This window comes from Salmo salar, unplaced genomic scaffold, assembly GCF_965601325.2.
Source record: "Salmo salar unplaced genomic scaffold, fSalSal1 ptg000566l, whole genome shotgun sequence".
Taxonomy (NCBI): domain Eukaryota; kingdom Metazoa; phylum Chordata; class Actinopteri; order Salmoniformes; family Salmonidae; genus Salmo; species Salmo salar.
Window position 1 is genome coordinate 729,644 of NW_027675420.1, and position 23,213 is coordinate 752,856.

The following is a 23,213-nucleotide window of genomic DNA, read 5'->3' on the forward strand; positions in this document are numbered from 1 at the left end:
AGAACAGGGAACAAACGTTTAGGGTTCTACAATGTGACATCATTAAAATATTCCTACTACAATGTTAAAACATTCTACATTGTGACATCATTAAAATACTCCTTCTACAATGTTTAAACATTCTACATTGTGACATCATTAAAATACTCCTTCTACAATGATAAAACATTCTACATTGTGACATCATTAAAATACTCCTTCTACAATGTTAAAACATTCTACATTGTGACATTATATCATTGATATCATGAAACAACTCATTCATGTATTTTCTGATGTTTGATCAGATGTCTTTTACCGGAGAATCTCTTGTCACACTGATCACAGCTATAAGGTTTCTCTCCTGTGTGTGTTCTCTGGTGTTGAGTCAGATTGCTAGATGTAGTAAAACTCTTCCCACATTGACCACAGCTATAAGGTTTCTCTCCTGTGTGTGTTCTCTGGTGTGATACCAGGCTGCATGACTGAGTAAAACTCCTCCCACATTGACCACAGTTATAAGGTTTCTCTCCTGTGTGGATTCTCTGGTGTGATACCAGGCTGCATGACTTAGTAAAACTCTTCCCACATTTACCACATCTATAAGGTTTCTCTCCTGTGTGTGTTCTCTGGTGTGATATCAGGCTGCATGGCTGAGTAAAACTCCTCCCACATTGATTACAGTTATAAGGTTTCTCTCCTGTGTGGATTCTCTGGTGTGCAGTCAGATTTCCAGATTGACCAAAACTCTTCCCACATTGATTACAGCTATAAGGTCTCTCTCCTGTGTGGATTCTCCGATGAATTTTAATGCCTGATGAGTTGAATCTCTTCCCACAGTCAGAGCAGCAGTGAGTTCTCTTCCCTGTGGATCTCTGCAGGTGTTTCTTGAGGTGTTCTGATATGGAGAGACTCTTCTCTGCCTCTTCAGCATCATGATGTTGTTGAGGCTCCCCAGAGGATCCACGATAGTCCCATATCTCTCCTGTGTGAACAACAAAGTCAGACAGATGATTAAAGGCCCACAACAGCGGTAATCCACTGTAAAAGGTGATGCCAACAGCGGAGCCATGATGTTGGACAACAATTGACGTCTGTAATGAATGTTAGAATTATTTGATATTTGCCTTAAAATGAGCAAGAATAGTCATATTTTGTCTTGTTTTCACATTCGTAGTAACATCAATGATTGTAGGCTAGAAATAAGTTATTCATGTTGTTGAAACTCTAAGCAGTGTGCCAGACGACTTTTGGTCTCCAATATAGGCCCCTTTCTGTATTTGCTAAAATTGCGGCACGAGGGCAATTTGATTGCAGAAACTCCTCCCTGCTAATGAGGAAACCACTAGTTATGGATGTACTATATCTGCCTGGAGCAAAAATGGTGAGCAAAGATTTTAGTTTTTCACAATGTATTCTGAATGTGAATGGGGGAAACTCAGGGGAGTAACCTCCATTTCCAGGTTGCTTATGAGTGCATTTCACACTACCTTGGATTAAAATTGTAAGGATATTTGAATGTCCTGTTTAATATAATGCTTGCTAAAGCATTAAGAATTATGTGTAATTATTGAAGAACCGCGTTAATGACAGTATCCATTTGGGTGTTGTCAATAAAGTTAAGATTTTATTTATTTATTTAACCAGGTAGGCCAGTTGAGAACAAGTTCTCATTTACAACTGCGACCTGGCCAAGATAAAGCAAAGCAGTGCGACAAAAAAACAACAGAGTTACACGTTGGATAAACAAACGTACAGTCAATAACACAATAGAAAAATCTACATACAATGTGTGCAAATGGAGTACGGAGGCAAGGCAATAAATAGACCATAGTAGTGAAGTAATTACAATTTAGCAAATTAACACTGGAGAGATAGATGTGCAGATGATGATGTTCAAGTAGAAATACTGGTGTGCAAAAGAGCAGAAAAAGTAAATAAAAACATGGGGATGAGGTAGGCAGTTGGATGGGCTATTTACAGATGGGCTGTGTACAGCTGCAGCGATCAGTAAGCTGATCAGATAGCTGATGCTTAAAGTTAGTGAGGGAGATATATGTCTCCAACTTCAGCGATTTTTGCAATTCGTTCCAGTCATTGGCAGCAGAGAACTGGAAGGAAATGCGGCCAAAGTAGGTGTTGGCTTTGGGGATGACCAGTGAGATATACCTCCTGGAGCGCGTGCTATGGGTGGGTGTTGCTATGGTGACCAGTGAGCTGAGTTAAGGCGGAGCTTTACATAGCAAAGACTTATAGATGACCTGGAGCCAGTGGGTTTGGCGACGAATATGTAGCGAGGGCCAGCCGACGAGAGCGTACAGGTCGCAGTGGTGGGTGGTATATGGGGCATTGGTGACAAAACGGATGGCACTGTGATAGACTGCATCCAGTTTGCTGAGTAGAGTGTTGGAGGCTATTTTGAAAATGACATCGCCGAAGTTAACCTCTATGGGCTTTTTACATGCTAATGTAAAAAGCTGGTTTTTGATATAAATATGAACTTGATTGAACAAAACATGCATGTATTGTATAACATAATGTCCTAGGAGTGTCATCTGATGAAGATTATCAAAGGTTAGTACTGCATTTAGCTGTGGTTTTGGTTTTTGTGACATATCAAACGCTGTTTAAAATCTATTTTTATGCTACTTTTCTCGTAAAATAGCGATAATATTACAACCGGGCAACGTTGTATTCATTCAAAGGCTGAAAGAAAAAAAAATTGAATTCTCGTGAACGCGCATCTCAGTCTCACTGTCCCCAGGCTGACTGATCACAAACAGAGCTGCTGTACTTTGCCCAGAGACAGCAGACACCCCATTCCACTTTCTGGTGGCTTTAGAGAGCAAATGGAAGCCTTAGAAAGTGTCACGTTACAGCACAGATGCTGTAATGTCGATAGAGATGCAGAAGGACAACAAATTATCAGACAGGGCCTTCCTGTATGGAATCTTCTCAGGTTTTTGCCTGCCATATGAGTTCTGTTATACTCACAGACACCATTCAAACAGTTTTAGAAACTTTAGAGTGTTTTCTATCCAAATCTACTAATTATATGCATATTCTAGTTTCTGGGCAGGAGTAGTAACCAGATTAAATCGGGTACGTTTTTTATCCGGACGTGAAAATACTGCCCCCTATCCCAAACAGGGTAAACTATCATTATAACATCATGGATGAATTCTAGAATATACTATATAGCCTAGAAACCTGGTTAAACTATCATTATGACCTCATGGATGGCCAGTCCTTGTATTCATAGTGTAGTGAATTCAGGGGGAGGCCCTGAGCTGAACTCAAACCTGGGTCCAGTGACTGTCAAGCCAACACCTTATAACTGTTACGCCATGATTATCTGAACTTCTTGACGAGGTCCCTATGAATTTGAGAGTGGTTACATTTCTCCTTCCCCCATCCCTCAGCTGTTCACCAAACCAAGCCTCTGGGCAGCCATTTTGTTTCTGTTTTAAAACTAGGTTGCCCCTTTAAAAAAGCCACACAATCAATCAACCAATCTGCAGTTCATACAACAACAAATCTGTCATTCCACCACTGTTTTGGTTATAAGATGATGATGGGGTCTGGAGAAATGTAACTACTCTCTAATTCATAGACAGACCTATGGATGCAAGGACTGACCATCCATGATATCAACATTATAGTTTTAACTATGTTGAGGCTATACAGTGTTGATTTACATTGTTTCTAAACATTGGAGTAAAAAAAATCTTATTTGGGGTTCTGATGGGGTACAACAGTTGAACTAAACTCATGAGGCATGTGTTATATTCTTCAAGAATCAATGGCTATAAATAAATTATTTAAAAGTCACAATATGGATGTAGCTATTGCATATTTCCGCTTTAACACCACACATCAGTTCAACAACTGCAGAGTTTGTGCCTCTGTATTTAAGACAGTACTTACTAGTGTTAATCAGGGCCCGTTCATTGTTAAAACCATTGGATGCCTTAACATGCCTTTGGGAAACCGGGCCCAGATATACAGTTTCCTCCTCTTCTTCCTTTTTCGATGTGACAGTCATCTCCCCCTCCTCTTCCACTCCAAAAACTGCATCTTCCTCCTCTTCTTTTACTGTAACATCCTCCTCCTCTTTCACTCTGAACGCGTCTTCCTCTTCTTTTACTGAAACGTCTTTCTCTTCTTCTTTCACTGTAACAGCCTCACCCTCTACTTGTTTTTGTATTGTAACATCTTTCTCTTCCCCCTCCTCTTTGACGAGAGTTTCTTTCTCCGTCCAGCAGACCTCCTCTTTAACAGGAGGAGAGTAGCTCAGTGACCGCATGGTCGGAGATGTTAGCTAGCTAGGCTAATGCTAACGTAACCAGCCCGCTAGCTGAATAATTATAACAACACCGTAAATATGAAATTAAATCGGATACCTAACTAGACGACAGAAGAGGGTTTAAAACACAGTGGCTAATATACACTAAAGCGTCTAAAGAGCTTTATTGGTTCGGCTATTTTGTCTAGCGAGCTACCGAGGTGGCTGAGTAACTTTAGCTACTGTTGAAAGAAGAGTTCCGTCCACTACATTATACGTCACACCAACAGCATTACCTTAAATTCCCAGACCGCCATCTGCTAACTGGAGTGGGTAACGCAGTTGAGTAAAATGTATATTTTATTTTCAGTAGGGAGGCTATATACAGGCACCGGTTAGTCGGGCTAATTGAGGTAGTATATACATGAATGTGTAGTTAAAGTGACATACATATATGATAAACAGAGAGTAGCAGCAGCGTAAAATAGGGGTTGGGGGGGCGGCACAATGCAAATACTCCGGGTAGCCATTTGATTACCTGTTCGGGAGTCTTATGGCTTGGGGGTAAAAGCTGTTGAGAAGCCTTTTTGGCCCCCTTTCGCGTGAACGCGCACGCACTCAATTCTTCTTCCGTCATCTGCTGACTGGAGTGGGTAACGCAGTTGAGTAAAATGTATTTTTTATTTTGGCTTCGGTGTTGTGCCGAATTCTTCATTGCTGCGACTTGCTTGCTAGTTGAAGTTTCTGATCACGTCAGGCTGCGTTTCATTTTATTTTTCATGACGGTTTGATCGTGGGGAGGCACTAGTAATGTCTGCAGTTTTCGGTTTGGCTATGTGTTTCAAGTGTATTAGTCTATTAATGATTCATTTCGGTTGCCTATCCTGATGTGAAGTTTGTGCTATAGAAAGTATTTGACTCTAGCCACAAAATAAAAAGGGGGGGGGGGGGGATTTCAGCAAGGCTATTTTACATCTTAGTCATTTAGCAGACACTCTTATCCAGAGCGACCTACAGTAGTGAATGCAGACATTTCATTTCATGCATTTTTTGTAATTTTATTTTTTTCGTACTGGCCCCCCGTGGGAATCAAACCCACAACCCAGGCTTTGCACACACCATGCTGGCGTAGCAAACACCATCCACCCTCCCCATCAACCATCAATAGGACACCCCCAGCACCTCCACCCTCCCCATCAACCCTCAATAGGACACCCCCAGCACCTCCACCCTCCCCATCAACCCTCAATAGGAGACCCCCAGCACCTCCACCCTCCCCATCAACCCTCAATAGGACACCCCCAGCACCTCCATCATCCCCATCAACCTCCCCCCACCCCTCAACCACAAAACACTATAATGACAATAATAATAGAAATTAAAATACAAAAAAATATATGTAACAGTATAGTTTCCGTCCCTCTCCTCGCCCAAACCTGGGCTTGAACCAGGGACCCTCTGCACACATCAACAACTGACACCCCATGAAGCATCGTTACCCATCGCACCACAAAAGCCACGGCCCTTGCAGAGGAAGGGGAACAACCACTTCAGGTCTCAGAGTGAGTGACGTCACCCGCTTGAAACGCTATTTGCGCGCATCACCGCTAACTAACTAGCCATTTCACATTGGTTACATATAGACCAAGATATATATATATACATACACACATGTACAGTACATATAGATCAACATATTGACAGGACACTCAACATGTACACTACATATAGATCAACATATTGACAGGACACTCAACTTATCTCTTATCTCTTTTCCTCCATCAGATATGCAGCTGACATTTCCACCTGGATGACATCACATAATCAGCAACACGGAGATGCTCTTCATCCGAGGGAATGCCTGCATTGTTACATCATTTACATTCCAGCCCTAAGGAATACCTGCTCATTCTCATTGTTACATCATTTACATTCCAGCCCTAAGGAATACCTGCTCATTCTCATTGTTACATCATTTACATTCCAGCCCTAAGGAATACCTGCTCATTCTCATTGTTACATCATTTACATACCAGCCCTAAAGAATACCTGCTCATTCTCATTGTTACATCATTTACATTCCAGCCCTAAGGAATACCTGCTCATTCTCATTGTTACATCATTTACATTCCAGCCCTAAGGAATACCTGCCCATTCTCATTGTTACATCATCCCAGATGATCACATGTCATTTACATTCCAGCCCTTGTCAGCTCCAGATTTGACTATTTCAACTCTCACCCTGCTGGAATCCCTGCATTCTCAGATTCCCGTCCACTGATTAGCACCCTGGACAGGCTCCCTACTGCACCTCACATTATGTTCAGGATTCTAATTCTAGCCTACAGGGCCAGAAAATGACCAGCCCCTTCATACCTCTCGGCCTGGATAAAGTGCTGTACTGTTGTTCTTTCTCTGTGATCTACAGTTGAGTCATTCTTGAAGTCGTCTTCTCTTTCAGGATTCAGTGGACAACCACCAAGACTTGGCTGTGTGCTGTTGCCTAATTGGTTGAATGAGTTGAGCTGCAGACATCATAACTGCAAAGTCCCTTGTTGTTTGTAAATGCTGATTATATAACCACCTATTCAAAAAGCACTTTGATACTGATTTACTTTTGTACTAGGAATACACTTCTCCCTGTTGCTCTATGTTTATAATACAAACATGTTGTTGTGCTTTTACTCTCGCAGTGAACAGGTTAGGTAGCAGTTTTCTACTGATCATACTGCATATAATATACTGTATATGTTACATTTTAGAATATGGAAGATTCCATCATGTAATACGACATCTACCATAACATGTATTTATGGTTTCAGCATATACTGTACAAATTGATAACTTTAAAATAAATCTGATTTGCTAAAGGTACATTGATTCTCCCCTGATCCTCTTTATTCTCCCCTGTCCTCTTTATTCTCCCCTGATCCTCTTTATTCTCCCCTGATCCTCTTTATTCTCCCCTGATCCTCTTTATTCTCCCCTGATCCTCTTTATTCTCCCCTGATCCTCTTTATTCTCCCCTGATCCTCTTTATTCTCCCCTGTCCCTCTATTCTCCCCTGATCCTCTTTATTCTCCCCTGATCCTCTTTATTCTCCCCTGATCCTCTTTATTCTCCCCTGATCCTCTTTATTCTCCCCTGATCCTCTTTATTCTCCCCTGATCCTCTTTATTCTCCCCTGTCCTCTTTATTCTCCCCTGATCCTCTTTATTCTCCCCTGACCCTCTTTATTCTCCCCTGATCCTCTTTATTCTCCCCTGATCCTCTTTATTCTCCCCTGATCCTCTTTATTCTCCCCTGATCCTCTTTATTCTCCCCTGATCCTCTTTATTCTCCCCCGATCCTCTTTATTCTCCCCCGATCCTCTTTATTCTCCCCCGATCCTCTTTATTCTCCCCTGATCCTCTTTATTCTCCCCTGATCCTCTTTATTCTCCCCTGTCCTCTTTATTCTCCCCTGTCCTCTTTATTCTCCCCTGATCCTCTTTATTCTCCCCTGATCCTCTTTATTCTCCCCTGATCCTCTTTATTCTCCCCTGATCCTCTTTATTCTCCCCTGATCCTCTTTATTCTCCCCTGTCCTCTTTATTCTCCCCTGATCCTCTTTATTCTCCCCTGATCCTCTTTATTCTCCCCTGATCCTCTTTATTCTCCCGTGATCCTCTTTATTCTCCCCTGATCCTCTTTATTCTCCCCTGGTCCTCTTTATTCTCCCCTGATCCTCTTTATTCTCCCCTGTCCTCTTTATTCTCCCCTGTCCTCTTTATTCTCCCCTGATCCTCTTTATTCTCCCCTGACCCTCTTTATTCTCCCCTGATCCTCTTTATTCTCCCCTGGTCCTCTTTATTCTCCCCTGTCCTCTTTATTCTCCCCTGATCCTCTTTATTCTCCCCTGATCCTCTTTATTCTCCCCTGATCCTCTTTATTCTCCCCTGATCCTCTTTATTCTCCCCTGTCCTCTTTATTCTCCCCTGTCCCTCTATTCTCCCCTGATCCTCTTTATTCTCCCCTGATCCTCTTTATTCTCCCCTGTCCTCTTTATTCTCCCCTGATCCTCTTTATTCTCCCCTGTCCTCTTTATTCTCCCCTGATCCTCTTTATTCTCCCCTGATCCTCTTTATTCTCCCCTGATCCTCTTTATTCTCCCCTGTCCTCTTTATTCTCCCCTGTCCTCTTTATTCTCCCCTGATCCTCTTTATTCTCCCCTGATCCTCTTTATTCTCCCCTGATCCTCTTTATTCTCCCCTGTCCTCTTTATTCTCCCCTGATCCTCTTTATTCTCCCGTGATCCTCTTTATTATCCCCTGACCCTCTTTATTCTCCCCTGATCCTCTTTATTCTCCCCTGATCCTCTTTATTCTCCCGTGATCCTCTTTATTCTCCCCTGATCCTCTTTATTCTCCCCTGATCCTCTTTATTCTCCCCTGATCCTCTTTATTCTCCCCTGTCCTCTTTATTCTCCCCTGATCCTCTTTATTCTCCCCTGATCCTCTTTATTCTCCCCTGATCCTCTTTATTCTCCCGTGATCCTCTTTATTCTCCCCTGATCCTCTTTATTCTCCCCTGGTCCTCTTTATTCTCCCCTGAGCCTCTTTATTCTCCCCTGTCCTCTTTATTCTCCCCTGTCCTCTTTATTCTCCCCTGATCCTCTTTATTCTCCCCTGACCCTCTTTATTCTCCCCTGATCCTCTTTATTCTCCCCTGGTCCTCTTTATTCTCCCCTGTCCTCTTTATTCTCCCCTGATCCTCTTTATTCTCCCCTGATCCTCTTTATTCTCCCCTGTCCTCTTTATTCTCCCCTGTCCCTCTATTCTCCCCTGATCCTCTTTATTCTCCCCTGATCCTCTTTATTCTCCCCTGTCCTCTTTATTCTCCCCTGATCCTCTTTATTCTCCCCTGTCCTCTTTATTCTCCCCTGTCCTCTTTATTCTCCCCTGATCCTCTTTATTCTCCCCTGATCCTCTTTATTCTCCCCTGTCCTCTTTATTCTCCCCTGTCCTCTTTATTCTCCCCTGATCCTCTTTATTCTCCCCTGATCCTCTTTATTCTCCCCTGATCCTCTTTATTCTCCCCTGTCCTCTTTATTCTCCCCTGATCCTCTTTATTCTCCCGTGATCCTCTTTATTCTCCCCTGACCCTCTTTATTCTCCCCTGATCCTCTTTATTCTCCCCTGATCCTCTTTATTCTCCCGTGATCCTCTTTATTCTCCCCTGATCCTCTTTATTCTCCCCTGATCCTCTTTATTCTCCCCTGTCCTTATTTCTACATTTAGTTAACCTCAAATGACACAACAGTTTTGGTTTGTCTTTTTAATCATAACATATGGTATTGTCTTGCCTCACAGATATCATGATATACAATAAAGACAGAATGAAGTGATTTATTTTCCATCACTGTGGCTTGTCCAAGATCCAACGTATTCCACATCCAGACACACTCATTGTTCTTCTGACTATAAGGTGATATGGCTCCACTGCTACGGAAAACACACTGTATATTATCAGCATCACAGATGATAAAGATTGTAATGATAAGTTTGTATTTACACGTCACCATGTGTTTTCCAAAACAATATATAAACGTGGGCGTCTTTCTGTGGGTTGCTGAAGCCTCTTTTTTGTGAAAGAGTGCTTCGTTTTACTGTTAATGGCTTTTATACTGTAGAGTATTTTTATTTTTTGAAGTGTCACAACATATCATGGAAGACGTCAGGCCTACCTACACTACGCCATACTTCTCATTTGACCTTTCAGTAAAGCAACAACAAGAAGCTTCATTGATGACTGACATTAGGCAAGGTTATCCAAATTACACAACTGGCAGAAATGTCACAACGTCGCAGATTATTACAACACAGTTGATTGATTTCATTTGGAAAACGGATGTTTTCAGAAGAATGGATCCTGCAACCGATAGTAACTTTGTCAATTACAAAAGCAATGGTGGCTGTCCCGTGGGCTTGACCAAGGAGGGGAAAAAAAAAAAAAAATTCTGAAAAAGGCCATTGATTTTGTTGTTGAAGGCGAGATTTACAAGTACACTTTATCTGTGGATTGTTCCATTATTAATTGGTCTAAAACTATCAACCCGTTGTCTTATCTACCGCCATGACTATAATATTTATTATATCGTCTTATAGCAATTTGAAACTGTTATGACACAAGGCCGAGTTGAGTCGTTTACACCCAATCTTCCTCAGAGATCAGCCTTTTAATAGCAAATCTCGTGTCAATTCAATGTTGTTGTGTTAATTTGTAGTTGGCAAAACGTTTTTGTGACGTCAGATCTACTAGTGTTCAACCTAAAACATCATTTAATTTAACATTGGGATTAATAACGCATCGTTTACGCTCACCTGTGCATATGACTAAATAGCTGACTATCAAATCCAAACGGCTGAGAGATTTATCTAAATGTCATAGTTTCATAGATTCTAACCTTTATCAAAATATATACAGACGTCACCGGCCGTCTAGCCACCGCCGATCCACTTTTCATTTTCCATTTGTTTTGTCTTTGTTTTACACACCTGATTTCTCTCCCACAATTACTGGTTCATTATTTAACCCTCTGTTTCCCCATGGGGTTTTGTGAGTGATTGTTTATTGTTTTTTCGGTCTGTCATGGTGTGCGTGTATTTTTTACTTTGTATTTTTGACATTTTGAGTAAAAGTACGTTGATTACTCATATCTGCTGTCCTGCGCCTGACTCTCTACACCAGCTACACATAGGACCCGTTACAGCTATAGTACAGCAGGTACAAAGACACCTCCCGTGCCTTCTGGACAAAGGTCGTCTGTGCTGCTGAGGAGGCCAACAACATCTTTGTTGTGTTCCATGCAAGCAAAAAACTAGAGATGCAATCTCAAAAAGATTTTATTGGCCAGGGCTGACATAGACAAATGGGTAATTATAAATCTAACGTCCTCTTATCTAAATTAAACTGGCTATTCTATTCTGATACTTCTTGTGAAAAAATATGCAAATGTTTTTGTGTTTGTTTTAATAGTTGGCAATTTGCTATTGAGAACTATTGAAACACTTCTGAAAACTATAGCTCAATCAGTCCTAATATTTTTCCTCCTTCAATCAGGTGTCACAATGTGTACCTCGTCAGGCCAGCATGACATCTATAAAACAGGAGGTGGAGTACACTCCAATAGTGCTATGTGGCTTTACGATTACATTCCTCCAATTACAAAATGTAATATATTTATTTTGAGAATATAAAGTCATAATGTTAACATTTTACATTTAGTGTACATTTGTTACTATGTTATTACATAACTTTAGCTTAGCTGTCAAAACAACATTGCAGTTACACAGTAACAGCTATGTAATTGTAGTTTATCAGTGTAGGTTATAGGTGGATACACGGTATAGGACTGAGTATAATCTGATTGGTCCCATTGGGAGCTGCCTCACATGTATTCAAATTGGACATGGATAGTTTTCCAGGTGGTACTGTCTGGACCTGGGGGCGACCAATCATGTGTACTTTCTGGAGTAATAGACTCAAACACTATTGTGAAGGTGTGAGGTTTCACAGTAGACCTGTGGGGGATTGTGTGAGTGTGGAGACCTCTCCCCCAGTCACTCCTCTGATTTATTGTCCTGGTTACCTGGAGAGAGCCACAAAAGACAGTTGTTTTTCTGTAGTTCAATAGTAATATCCTCTAAAACTATCTGATGACAAACAAACTTTGCTGCCCTGTTTCCAATTGTCCACATGGCTGGGAGAACCTATTCAAGTAAGTAAGTAAATAGATTATGAAAATGTAAAAAAAACAACAATGTATTATTAGCTAACTAGCTACAGTGCAGGCTAACTCAGATGAGCTGCTAAATGAGCTAGCTATCTATCTAGACAACTACACATACTGTATAGATAGATAGCTAAGTGAATGAAATATCACCATCTACCTAACTACATATTAGCTAGCTATCTTGATGTATTTATCACTGTAAAAAACAAACTCCAAATGCATTTGTAGGTAGCTAGCTAACAGCCATGGAGGAGGGTGAAAGGATAGCAGCCCCAACTGTCAGTGAGAGAGGAGGCTATTCTGGATAGGGCAGGTACTTTTGTGTAGTTCCTGTCCCTAGAAGTGAGGACGGAGATAATAGTAACATAATATTCAGTGTGGTGTAATCTGACTATAATGAAGTCTGTTTCTTGTGAGGTTTTCTGTCCTCAGATAAAGAGCTCTATGAAAGCCAGTCTACATATGAAGAGGTCCCAATGAAGAGCAGTGGTTCTCAGTCCTGGGGACTCAAAGAGGGGCACATTGTTGTTTTTGCCTTCACACTGCACAGCTGATTCAAATGATTCAAACTCATCATCAAGCTTCAAGTGGTATTTATGTATTCATTTGTGATGCCATCCTTGATATGATTCTGTTATTGTCACATGCTACACATGTACATATGTGTGCCCATGCATCTATCAATCCAATGTTATCATGATTTGTTATCAGGGATATTATACTTTAGTAATCCACAATGACCTGGTGATGTAACAGTCTAATAATTACATTGTCTTCCATATTCCTACAGATACCTTGTAACTGGAGATTCCTTCAAAACGATTGCCTACAGTTACCGTGTAGGGCACTGCAAGGTTGGGTGACCAGGGTCATCTAGGACTGCCTCCTGGAGGAATTCAGGTGTGTGAAGGCTCCCTTTGTCCTGCGTGACTTCATGAGGATGGACACGAGGACCAGGAGGGGATCTGCAGCTCGTCGCCGTGTGCCAGAGGAGGAGTCTGCTGCTCTGCAGGATGTTTCAAGGATGGGGTCCAACAACGCAGCAAGAGAGGCAATCCGTGTGCAGGAGATCTTCACCTCCTACTTCTTCAAAGAGGGTGCTGTTCCCTGGCAACACCATAGACGTCACTATGCACAACCAAAAGCTCTTTTAAGAGCCATTCACATTGCAATAAGAGTATTCTTCCATTTACTGAGCTATGTCAACTGCAGTTATTCAATTCACGGTTTCTCTCCCTTTGATTTCTACTTCTCAGGTGAGGGTGCTGTGTAGGTAAGGGTGTGATGTCTGTACAAAAACAAAACAGGCTATTTTAAATCACCCATATTGAAAAAATGTAGAACAATTAGACACCCTATAACCCACACCTACACACTCATGTATCAATCTGATTGATGGATTGTGTTGTGCAGTAAACAGGCTCAGGTGTATAACTGTGGCTCCTTCCACCTTCAAAGAATAGGCAAGAGGGCCAACCATGGAGAATAGTGAGACACTTCATTATTTCTATAACTACGCTATATTGTTTGTCCTTGTGGGTCCGTTCATGTTTTTCAGCATAAAGTACTCTGCAGCCACTTAGTGTGGTGTGGACACCAGGTGAGGCCACACACAGATTCCTGTTGAACACTGTCGCTTTAACTACCTTATTTTCTCAATAACAGTCTCTCTCCTTCACTTTATCGCTCTCTCCTCTTCTCCCTAAATCCTCTAGGTTATATCAGCTGTGTCAGGGAACCCCTCCTGCATCTGAACTGGCTACATAGAGGGCACAGCATGATCAGAGGTGAGAGGTCACTTGGTCAGGTCAACAGGAAGTATTATTAAAGAGATGCTTTACATTGAAATACAGATAGAGATGCAGTAGTCCCAGAGTTAATGATCCCAGGTCAGTTTATATTATACAGGAAGTATTATTAAAGAGATGCTTTACATTGAAATACAGACAGAGATGCAATAGTCCCAGAGTTAATGATCCAAGGTCAGTTTTACATTTCACCTCCTGATTGATGACTAACAATGTTAGAATAAAAAATAAAAACACAAGGTTTAAACATGCTCTCTCTCTCCATCTGTCTCTCGTCTGCAGGTATGTTTTGATGTGAGAGGATGCCAACCCCCAGTCCCATCATCGCCACCTCACCTGCTTTTAAGAACCTTTGGGTCGACGAGAGACACTATTATGTAATTGTGATGAACTGAGAGAATATTTATGTAGCACTGTGATTCATTAATCATGTGCTGCCTTCCCTGCTCCTATGTGCTTACCTCTTTCCCTTTCTGTCTTTTACACCTCTCTCACCACCTCCTCTTTCTTCCTCTGTTTTTATAATGCACAACAGATGTGCATTGAAGTACAGATTGAACTTGTATTTATAACATAACTGCTTTCTTCTGCTTTCTTCTGGAAAATGTCAAGTCCAAGATGGACAAAGGGGGCGTTGTCGGGGCTGTGTTTCTGGACCTAAGGAAGGCTTTCGATACTGTTAACCATGAGATTCTCATCACAAAATTGTCCAAGTTCAACTTTTCCCCCGATGCCTTGAGATGGATGAAATCATACCTGTTACATCCTCAGAAAGCATGAGCTCCTGAGTTGGGAAGATCTTGTGCAATACACCGACGCATGTCTTGTATTCAAGATCCTAAATGGCCTGGCTCCCCCTCCACTCAGTATTTTTGTTAAACAGAAAACCCAAACCTATGGCAGCAGATCCACAAGGTCTGCCATGAGAGGTGACTGTATAGTTCCCTTAAGGAAAAGCACCTTTAGTAAATCCGCTTTCTCTGTGAGAGCGTCGCATGTCTGGAATACACTGCCATCAGACACACATAACTGCACCACATATCACACTTTCACAAATTGCATGAAGACATGGCTAAAGGTCAATCAGATTTGTGAACATAATCACTAGCTGTGTATTACCACTTTCCATGTTGTCTGTTGTCTGTAGCTTGTGAGGTGTGGAAACACTTTGTTGCTTTTATAGATTTTGTCTTGTTGCTTTTTGTTTTATGTTGCTCTGTCTGTATGCTACATCTTGCTTGTTCTATGTTGCTCTGTCTGTATGCTGTGTCTTGCTTGTCCTATGTTGCTCTGTCTGTATGCTACATCTTGCTTGTCCTATGTTGCTCTGTCTGTATGCTACATCTTGCTTGTCCTATGTTGCTCTGTCTTTATGCTACATCTTGCTTGTCCTATGTTGCTCTGTCTGTATGCTACATCTTGCTTGTCCTATGTTGCTCTGTCTTTATGCTATGTCTTGCTTGTCCTATGTTGCTCTGTCTTTATGCTATGTCTTGCTTGTCCTATGTTGCTCTGTCTTTATGCTACATCTTGCTTGTCCTATGTTGCTCTGTCTTTATGCTATGTCTTGCTTGTCCTATGTTACTCTGCGTGTGCTCACTGTTCAATGATTGTCTATATTGTAATTGTTTTTAATAACCTGCCCAGGGACTAGAAGTTTAAGATGCGATGGAACGGTTGACGAAAAAAAAAAAGTCACAGAAAAAATATATTGATCCAGGATGTCATAATGATAGTTTAATCAGGTTTCTAGGATATATAGTATATTCTAGAATTCATCCATGATGTCATAATGATAGTTTAACCAGGTTTCTAGGCTATATAGTATATTCTAGAATTCATCCATGATGTCATAATGATAGTTTAACCAGGTTTCTAGGCTATATAGTATATTCTAGAATTGCCAGTGTAGATTTCCTGTGGAGGCAAATTATTAGAGCTGTTGATAAGTCATTGTATAATATTCAGCCAATTGTTTTTCATGCCATTACATTAAAGGCAAGACATACCTAGATTCAATTACATTCATGAATTGGTTTGAAACCTTTGTTTTAAACCCGTCTCAAAATTGGTGCCTTGCCGGATTTGTAAAAAATGGTTTGTCATGAAACTCTATTTTTTAAATGTATTTAAATGTAACCTTTATTTAACTAGGCAAGTCAGTTAAGAACAAATTCTTATTTACAATGACTGCCTACCCTGGACAACGCTGGGCCAATTGTGCGCCGCCCTATGGGACTCCAAATCACGGCCGGTTGTGATACAGCCTGGATTTGAACCAGGGTGTCCGTAGTGAAGCCTCAAGCACTGAGATGCAGTGTCCGCTGTGCCACTCGGGAGCCCCAAAATCATGTTCTAGTGCTGTCCCCACCTAAAATACATCTTGGTCAACCAAGAGTCATCTGTTCTTTCTACCAATCACCCCATGTGTTTTAATAAAATCTGTATGTACTGAACTTGTCTGATGCTTTAAGCACGCTGTTTGATTAAATAAATAAGACACACAAATGACGAGGGAGCCAGTCGTCAACATGACCTGACTGGAGGGAGCCAGTCGTCAACATGACCTGACTGGAGGGAGCCAGTCGTCAACATGACCTGACTGGAGGGAGCCAGTCGTCAACATGACCTGACTGGAGGGAGCCAGTCGTCAACATGACCTGACTGGAGGGAGCCAGTCTTCAACATGACCTGACTGGAGGGAGCCAGTCTTCAACATGACCTGACTGGAGGGAGCCAGTCGTCAACATGACCTGACTGGAGGGAGCCAGTCGTCAACATGACCTGACTGGAGGGAGTCGACCAGTTCTGAAAGCCTTTAGCCGTGCCCTCATCCTACTCCTCTGGTGATGTAGACGTTATCCCAGGCCCTGTGTGTCCCCAGGCGCTCTCATTTGTTGACTTCTGTAACCGTAAAAGCCTTGGTTTCATGCATGTTAACATCAGAAGCCTCCTCCCTTCGTTTGTTTTACTAACTGCTGGGGAGCCTCAACAACCTCATGATGCTGATGAGGCAGAGAAGAGTCTCTCCAGATCAGAACTCCTCAAGAAACACCAGCAGAGACCCACAGGGAAGATAATTAACCTCTCTGACTGTGGGAAGAGATTCACCTCATCAGGCATTAAAATTCATCGGAGAAGCCACACAGTAGAGAAAGCTTATTGCTGTACTCAATGTGGGAAGAGTTTTGATACATCTAGCCATCTTATTGTACACCAAAGAACACACACAGGAGAGAAATCGTATAGCTGTGATGAATGTGGGAAGAGTTTTACTCGTTCAACCAGCCTGAAATTACACCAGAGAACACACACAGGAGAGAAATCTTTTAGCTGTGATGAATGTGGGAAGAGTTTTACTTGCTTGCGCAATCTGACTCTTCACCAGAGAACACACACAGGAGAGAAACCCTATAGCTGTACTCGATGTGGGAAGTTTTTTTAAAAATCTAACCATCTGACGATACACCAAAGAAGACACACAGGAGAGAAACCCTATAGCTGTACTCAATGTGGGAAGAGTTTTGTTCAATCTGGAGAACTGAAGATGCACCAGAGAAGACACACAGGAGAGAAACCTTATAGCTGTACTCGATGTGGCAAGAGTTTTGTTCAATCTGGCAAACTGAAGATACACCAAAGAACACACACGGGAGAAAAACCTTATAGCTGTGATCAATGTAACAAGAGATACTCTGATAAAAGACATCTGATCAAACATCAGAAAATTCATGAATGAGTTGTTTCATGATATCAATGATATAATCTCACAATGTACAATGTTTTAACATTGTAGAAGGAGTATTTTAATGATGTCACAATGTAGAACCCTAAATGTTTGTCCCCTGTTCTATTGATTTCAACATGATATGGATATTAACCTCAGGGGGAAAATCCAGGCTCTGAAATGGAAGAGTTACTATTTATGTGATTTAACAAAAAGTGACTAACACAAAAAGAGCTGTTACACTTACCATGTTGGTGACCCACTGGAATCAAAATGCAACACTTCAAAATGTAGCTAGCTGTTTTCTACAAATTGTCCTCTAACCAGGGATGTACACATTACTCCCAGATTCCATGTGGATTTTGAGCTGTTAGTTTAACAGGACGTGCAACCTCATCTCCCTCCTCTCACACAATTGATTTCAACATGATATCGATGAGTGATGACATAAATGTTGTGTTCCTTTGTTTAGCGACCCCTAAATTTAAATGTATCATTCCAAAATGTAGCTGACTGTCTTCTGCAGGTTGTCCTCTAACCAGTGAGGTGACAGATATCTCCCATTTCCATGTGTTTTTTAAGTTGTGTTAGTTTCAACATCACGTACAACCTGATTTCCCCCCTAATCGATATCAGTGATTTATTGCTGCTTGTGCAGTTTAAGGAGCTTGTTAAAAAAATTACAAGTAATATGATTATTGTGGGAGATGTTTGTGTATATTGTGTATATAGGGAAGGAATATATGGGAAGGTGTTTCACCTGAGCTGGTCCAGGTTCTATTTAAGAGTGTCTGGCCCAGTGCTCCAGTTGTCTTGATACATGTGGAGAGTCAACACCTTTAGTTGCTCCACCTTTTTGGTTTACTTCCTGTCTTTAAGTTTGGTGTGGGTTTTTCTTTAGTTTGCCTCTTCTTGGGCAGATTTAGTGGGTCTCATGGTGGGTGTCTTTTAGGTCCCAGTTGTTGTTACTAGTCAACTTCCAGTGGACACCCCCATAGTGTCTTTCAGAGCCCCTCCTAAAAACATGCGTATATTATGGGTTGGATGTTGCATCCAATTAATATTTTAATCAATGGATTTTCCTTAGAATGCTAATTCGTCTTTCAGTTGTTAATCTTATGTTTGTTGTGGTAAATATTTCTGTTTATTTTCATTGTTTTATTTTTTTTCCTGTGAAGCATCCATGTCTGAAATGTGCTGTATAAATAAAGCTTGATTTGAACATATTGCAAAAGAAATTAACCCAATGACTGACAATCAACAGACTCTTGCAAAACCAATACGTATCTTGGTCCATCTTATTATGAAAAAAGTATAAATTCAGTATATTTCCCACTATGTCAAAATAGTGCTGGTCTGTACGTTTAGTATCACTTTTCAACCAACCCAGTGCATTTGTTGAAGATAAATGTTTAATTCAACAATACGTCAAAGGATTCAACTACTTCAAACCGAAACAAACAAATGGATCAATCCCACTTTTCCAGCCTGCTGAAGGCGTGGTGGAGTGGTAAACACCACCCCCGGCTCTACCAGGGGCTTGAGGTGGTCTCCCACAGCTCTGATTATGTCATGTTCTGTGGCCTTACTGTTCCATTTCTGACTGTCCCTGCAACACAGAAACACATTTAGTCATATTATATAAAACACTCAAAGTAATGGATATGGAGCATCTATGGCCTCAGTTACACCTGGCACCTAAATGTGACTTCTGTCATCCGATCACTCCAAGCTGCATTAGGTTCAGATCTACCAGGATGGGCCTTTGACATAGTCTGGACGCAGTCAGGCCACTGAATATGCATAAGCAATGTAAAGAGATGGGGTGAATGAGTGGGGAAAAGTACATTTGACACAAATTACCTTCATAATATCAAAGAACAAATGTTTGTGCCTGAGAGGAATTTAACTTTCATAGAGCCAAAAGGGGTGAGAAATTACACCAATATCAGTGGACAATTTGCACTAATGTAAATAAACATGGATGATGGAACATATTCCCTTTTGCTGACGTGATGAACCGCTAAGGGGACATAAATATTTACCATCTAAACCATGTGTGACCTCTCAGCTCTCTGGCTGTAGAAGTGTTCTTCCTAACCAGTCCCTCAACAGCTCTCTGACTGAGCTCCACCCTCACTGGGTCTTCAGAGGAGAGGAAGGCTGAGGAGGGATGGAAGGATGAATGGATCAGTCAGTCAATAAAGTGTAGAGCTGCTGTCTGACAAAATCACAATTTTAGTAGTTCATTAAAGTAAATAAGGCTTTATGACTGCTGAATACCAACTATCAATCACTTAGATCATGTATTTTCAGGTAGAGATACATCCTTGGGACGTCCCTAGCCCGTTGAAGTTGACATTTATAATAGTTAAGGTAGAGGTTAAGGTTAGGGTTAAGGGTAGGGATGTCCCAAGGATCCCAGATAGCATTGACCATTGTGCATTCTTCTGTCTCTTTTACATAGCAGGTGATGGGTTCTGACTTCTGAACTTGAAAATATTAAATATCCTTATTATGTGAAATTGAATTGAAACAATAATGTTTCTTGATGCTAATATGATGTACAATATTCCATGATGTTTCTATATGATAACAATAGCCTAATATATTTAATATGATGTACAATATTCCAATATGATAACAATAGCGTAAAATATTTAATATGCCATATAATTTTTTTTTAACAGTTTCACTAATTCATTTTAATTAACTTAATCATTATGATTCAACATCAGTTCACCGTCTCACCTCATACTGTATTGGAGCAGCAGCAGCTGACTGCCCGGTTCAACATCAGTTCACCGTCTCACCTCATACTGTATTGGAGCAGCAGCAGCTGACTGCCCGGTTCAACATCAGTTCACCGTCTCACCTCATACTGTATTGGAGCAGCAGCAGCTGACTGCCCGGTTCAACATCAGTTCACCGTCTCACCTCATACTGTATTGGAGCAGCAGCAGCTGACTGCCCGGTTCAACATCAGTTCACCGTCTCACCTCATACTGTATTGGAGCAGCAGCAGCTGACTGCCCGGTTCAACATCAGTTCACCGTCTCACCTCATACTGTATTGGAGCAGCAGCAGCTGACTGCCCGGTTCAACATCAGTTCACCGTCTCACCTCATACTGTATTGGAGCAGCAGCAGCTGACTGCCCAGTTCAACATCAGTTCACCGTCTCACCTCATACTGTGTTGGAGCAGCAGCAGCTGACTGCCCAGTTCAACATCAGTTCACCGTCTCACCTCATACTGTATTGGAGCAGCAGCAGCTGACTGCCCGGTTCAACATCAGTTCACCGTCTCACCTCATACTGTATTGGAGCAGCAGCAGCTGACTGCCCAGTTCAACATCAGTTCACCGTCTCACTTCATACTGTATTGGAGCAGCAGCAGCTGACTGCCCAGTTCAACATCAGTTCACCGTCTCACCTCATACTGTATTGGAGCAGCAGCAGCTGACTGCCCGGTTCAACATCAGTTCACCGTCTCACCTCAAACTGTATTGGAGCAGCAGCAGCTGACTGCCCAGTTCAACATCAGTTCACCATCTCACCTCATACTGTATTGGAGCAGCAGCAGCTGACTTGATCGTTGATGCTAATCATCATGTTTGAATCTGAGAGTAAATAGAGCCGACTACACTCTAAAAATGAAGGGTTCAACTGGAGTTGTTCTCAGATCCCCTAAGAACCGTAGGGTTCTTGGTCAATGAAAAACAGCCCCAAAAGGTTCTTCAAAGAACTTGTTAGAAGGTGGGTTCATCGAGGAACCTCCGTTGTTGCTGGACTTCTTCCGGGAACTTCGCAATTACAACTAAAAACGATGGTGACAAGTTTGGATGCGACAACAGTTAAAAAGGTTAAGTTGGGTTGATGTTTGGCTCTGAATATGTCTCGAAATCATTTATTATAATAATATAACACACTAATAATGAATAACGAAGACAATGACGGTTTTCTGTGAATATCTTCCATAACGTTACTATAGTTAATGAACGTAAATATTAGAAAGCCGGGTTTGACCGTCGGCGTTGTATGAGCTACAGTACAGTACCGTTAGCTAGCTAGCTAACGTTATGTCCTAACTAGGCACAACTAGGTTTGGATTATTTCCTCAACTATATTCTTTCCCATATATTGTATATCGTTTCCATAAAGCCAACATGGCTTTACACTCATTAACGTAAGTTTCCAATCTAAAGCAGTTCTCACTTTTGTGTTAATAAACTAGCTAACGTTAGCTTCGTTAACTAACTAACTAACTAAGTAAGGACGGTGACCTGTCCAGACGAGATGTTACAACGAACTGAATCGTCAATGGAGGTCTTCCTCTTTATATAGGCTGCTACAGCATGCAATACTATTAACTCACAAGGGGGCTTAACGTTACATGTACAATACTATCCCATTTAGGAAACGTTACATGTACAATACTATCCCATTCAGGAAACGTTACATGTACAATACTATCCCATTTTGGAAACGTTACATGTACAATACTATCCCATTTTGGAAACGTTACATGTACAATACTATCCCATTTTGGAAACGTTACATGGACAATACTATCCCATTTTGGAAACGTTATTGTACAATACTATCCCATTTTGGAAACGTTACATGTACAATACTATCCCATTTTGGAGACGTTACATGTACAATACTATCCCATTTTGGAAATGTTACATGTACAATACTATCCCATTTAGGAAACGTTACATGTACAATACTATCCCATTTTGGAAACGTTATTGTACAATACTATCCCATTTTGGAAACGTTACATGTACAATACTATCCCATTTTGGAGACGTTACATGTACAATACTATCCCATTTAGGAAACGTTACATGTACAATACTATCCCATTTAGGAAACGTTACATGTACAATGCTATCCCATTTAGGAAACGTTACATGTACAATACTATCCCATTTTGGAAACGTTACATGTACAATACAATCCCATTTTTGGAAACGTTACATGTAAAATACTATCCCATTTTTTGAAACGTTTCATGGACAATACTATCCCATTTTGGAAACGATACATGGACAATACTATCCCATTTTGAAACGTTACATGTACAATACTATCCCATTTTGGAAACGTTACATGTACAATACTATCCCATTTTGGAGACGTTACATGTACAATACTATCCCATTTTGGAAACGTTACATGTTCGCCCCCTTGTGGAGGGAAATTAATATCTTAGATGGTAGCTGTAGATGGGATTCAAATGCATAATGGTATTAATACAGTGTCTAGACTACCTCTTTTGTATGAATGCCCTTCAGAATCCAAACACAGTATTGCCACGCAGCAAAATGTTGCGTATGATCTTTCAAGTCAGCCTGATAAAATATTGAACAATTTGTGTACAAAGATATCTTGAAATGTGATATTAGGGCTGTATGGCAGTACTGTTACTGTATGGCAGTACTGTATTGGCTAGTGCTTTCTCCAATATGTTCTTCTATTTTACATTACATTGTATGTTGATGACATTTATCTTTAAATATTGATGTAGTACATTTACAATTACGTAATTTAGCAGACGATCTTATCCAGAGCGACTTACAAATTACAAAGTATATATATATATATATATATATATATATATATATATATATAT

At 41.0% G+C, this 23,213-nt stretch overlaps 1 protein-coding gene, 1 long non-coding RNA gene and 1 pseudogene across 2 annotated transcripts; 2 read left to right on the forward strand and 1 right to left on the reverse strand.

The window, feature by feature from the left end:
• Window positions 1-231: 231 nt before the first annotated feature.
• Window positions 232-4,979, reverse strand: LOC145876296 (uncharacterized). Its single transcript, XM_082972087.1, has 2 exons — window positions 4,968-4,979; window positions 232-1,073 (listed from the first exon to the last, which is right to left on the reverse strand). The coding sequence occupies exons 1-2, from the start codon at window positions 4,977-4,979 to the stop codon at window positions 258-260; spliced, it is 828 nt and encodes a 275-aa protein (XP_082828213.1). The 3' UTR covers window positions 232-257.
• A 240-nt stretch (window positions 4,980-5,219) lies between these two features.
• Window positions 5,220-7,138, forward strand: LOC123733396 (uncharacterized). Its single transcript, XR_006763759.2, has 2 exons — window positions 5,220-5,826; window positions 6,050-7,138. It is a non-coding gene; the product is annotated as an uncharacterized LOC123733396 (long non-coding RNA).
• Window positions 7,139-16,537: 9,399 nt separating this feature from the next.
• On the forward strand, window positions 16,538-18,852 carry LOC145876303 (uncharacterized; annotated as a pseudogene).
• Window positions 18,853-23,213: the final 4,361 nt, after the last annotated feature.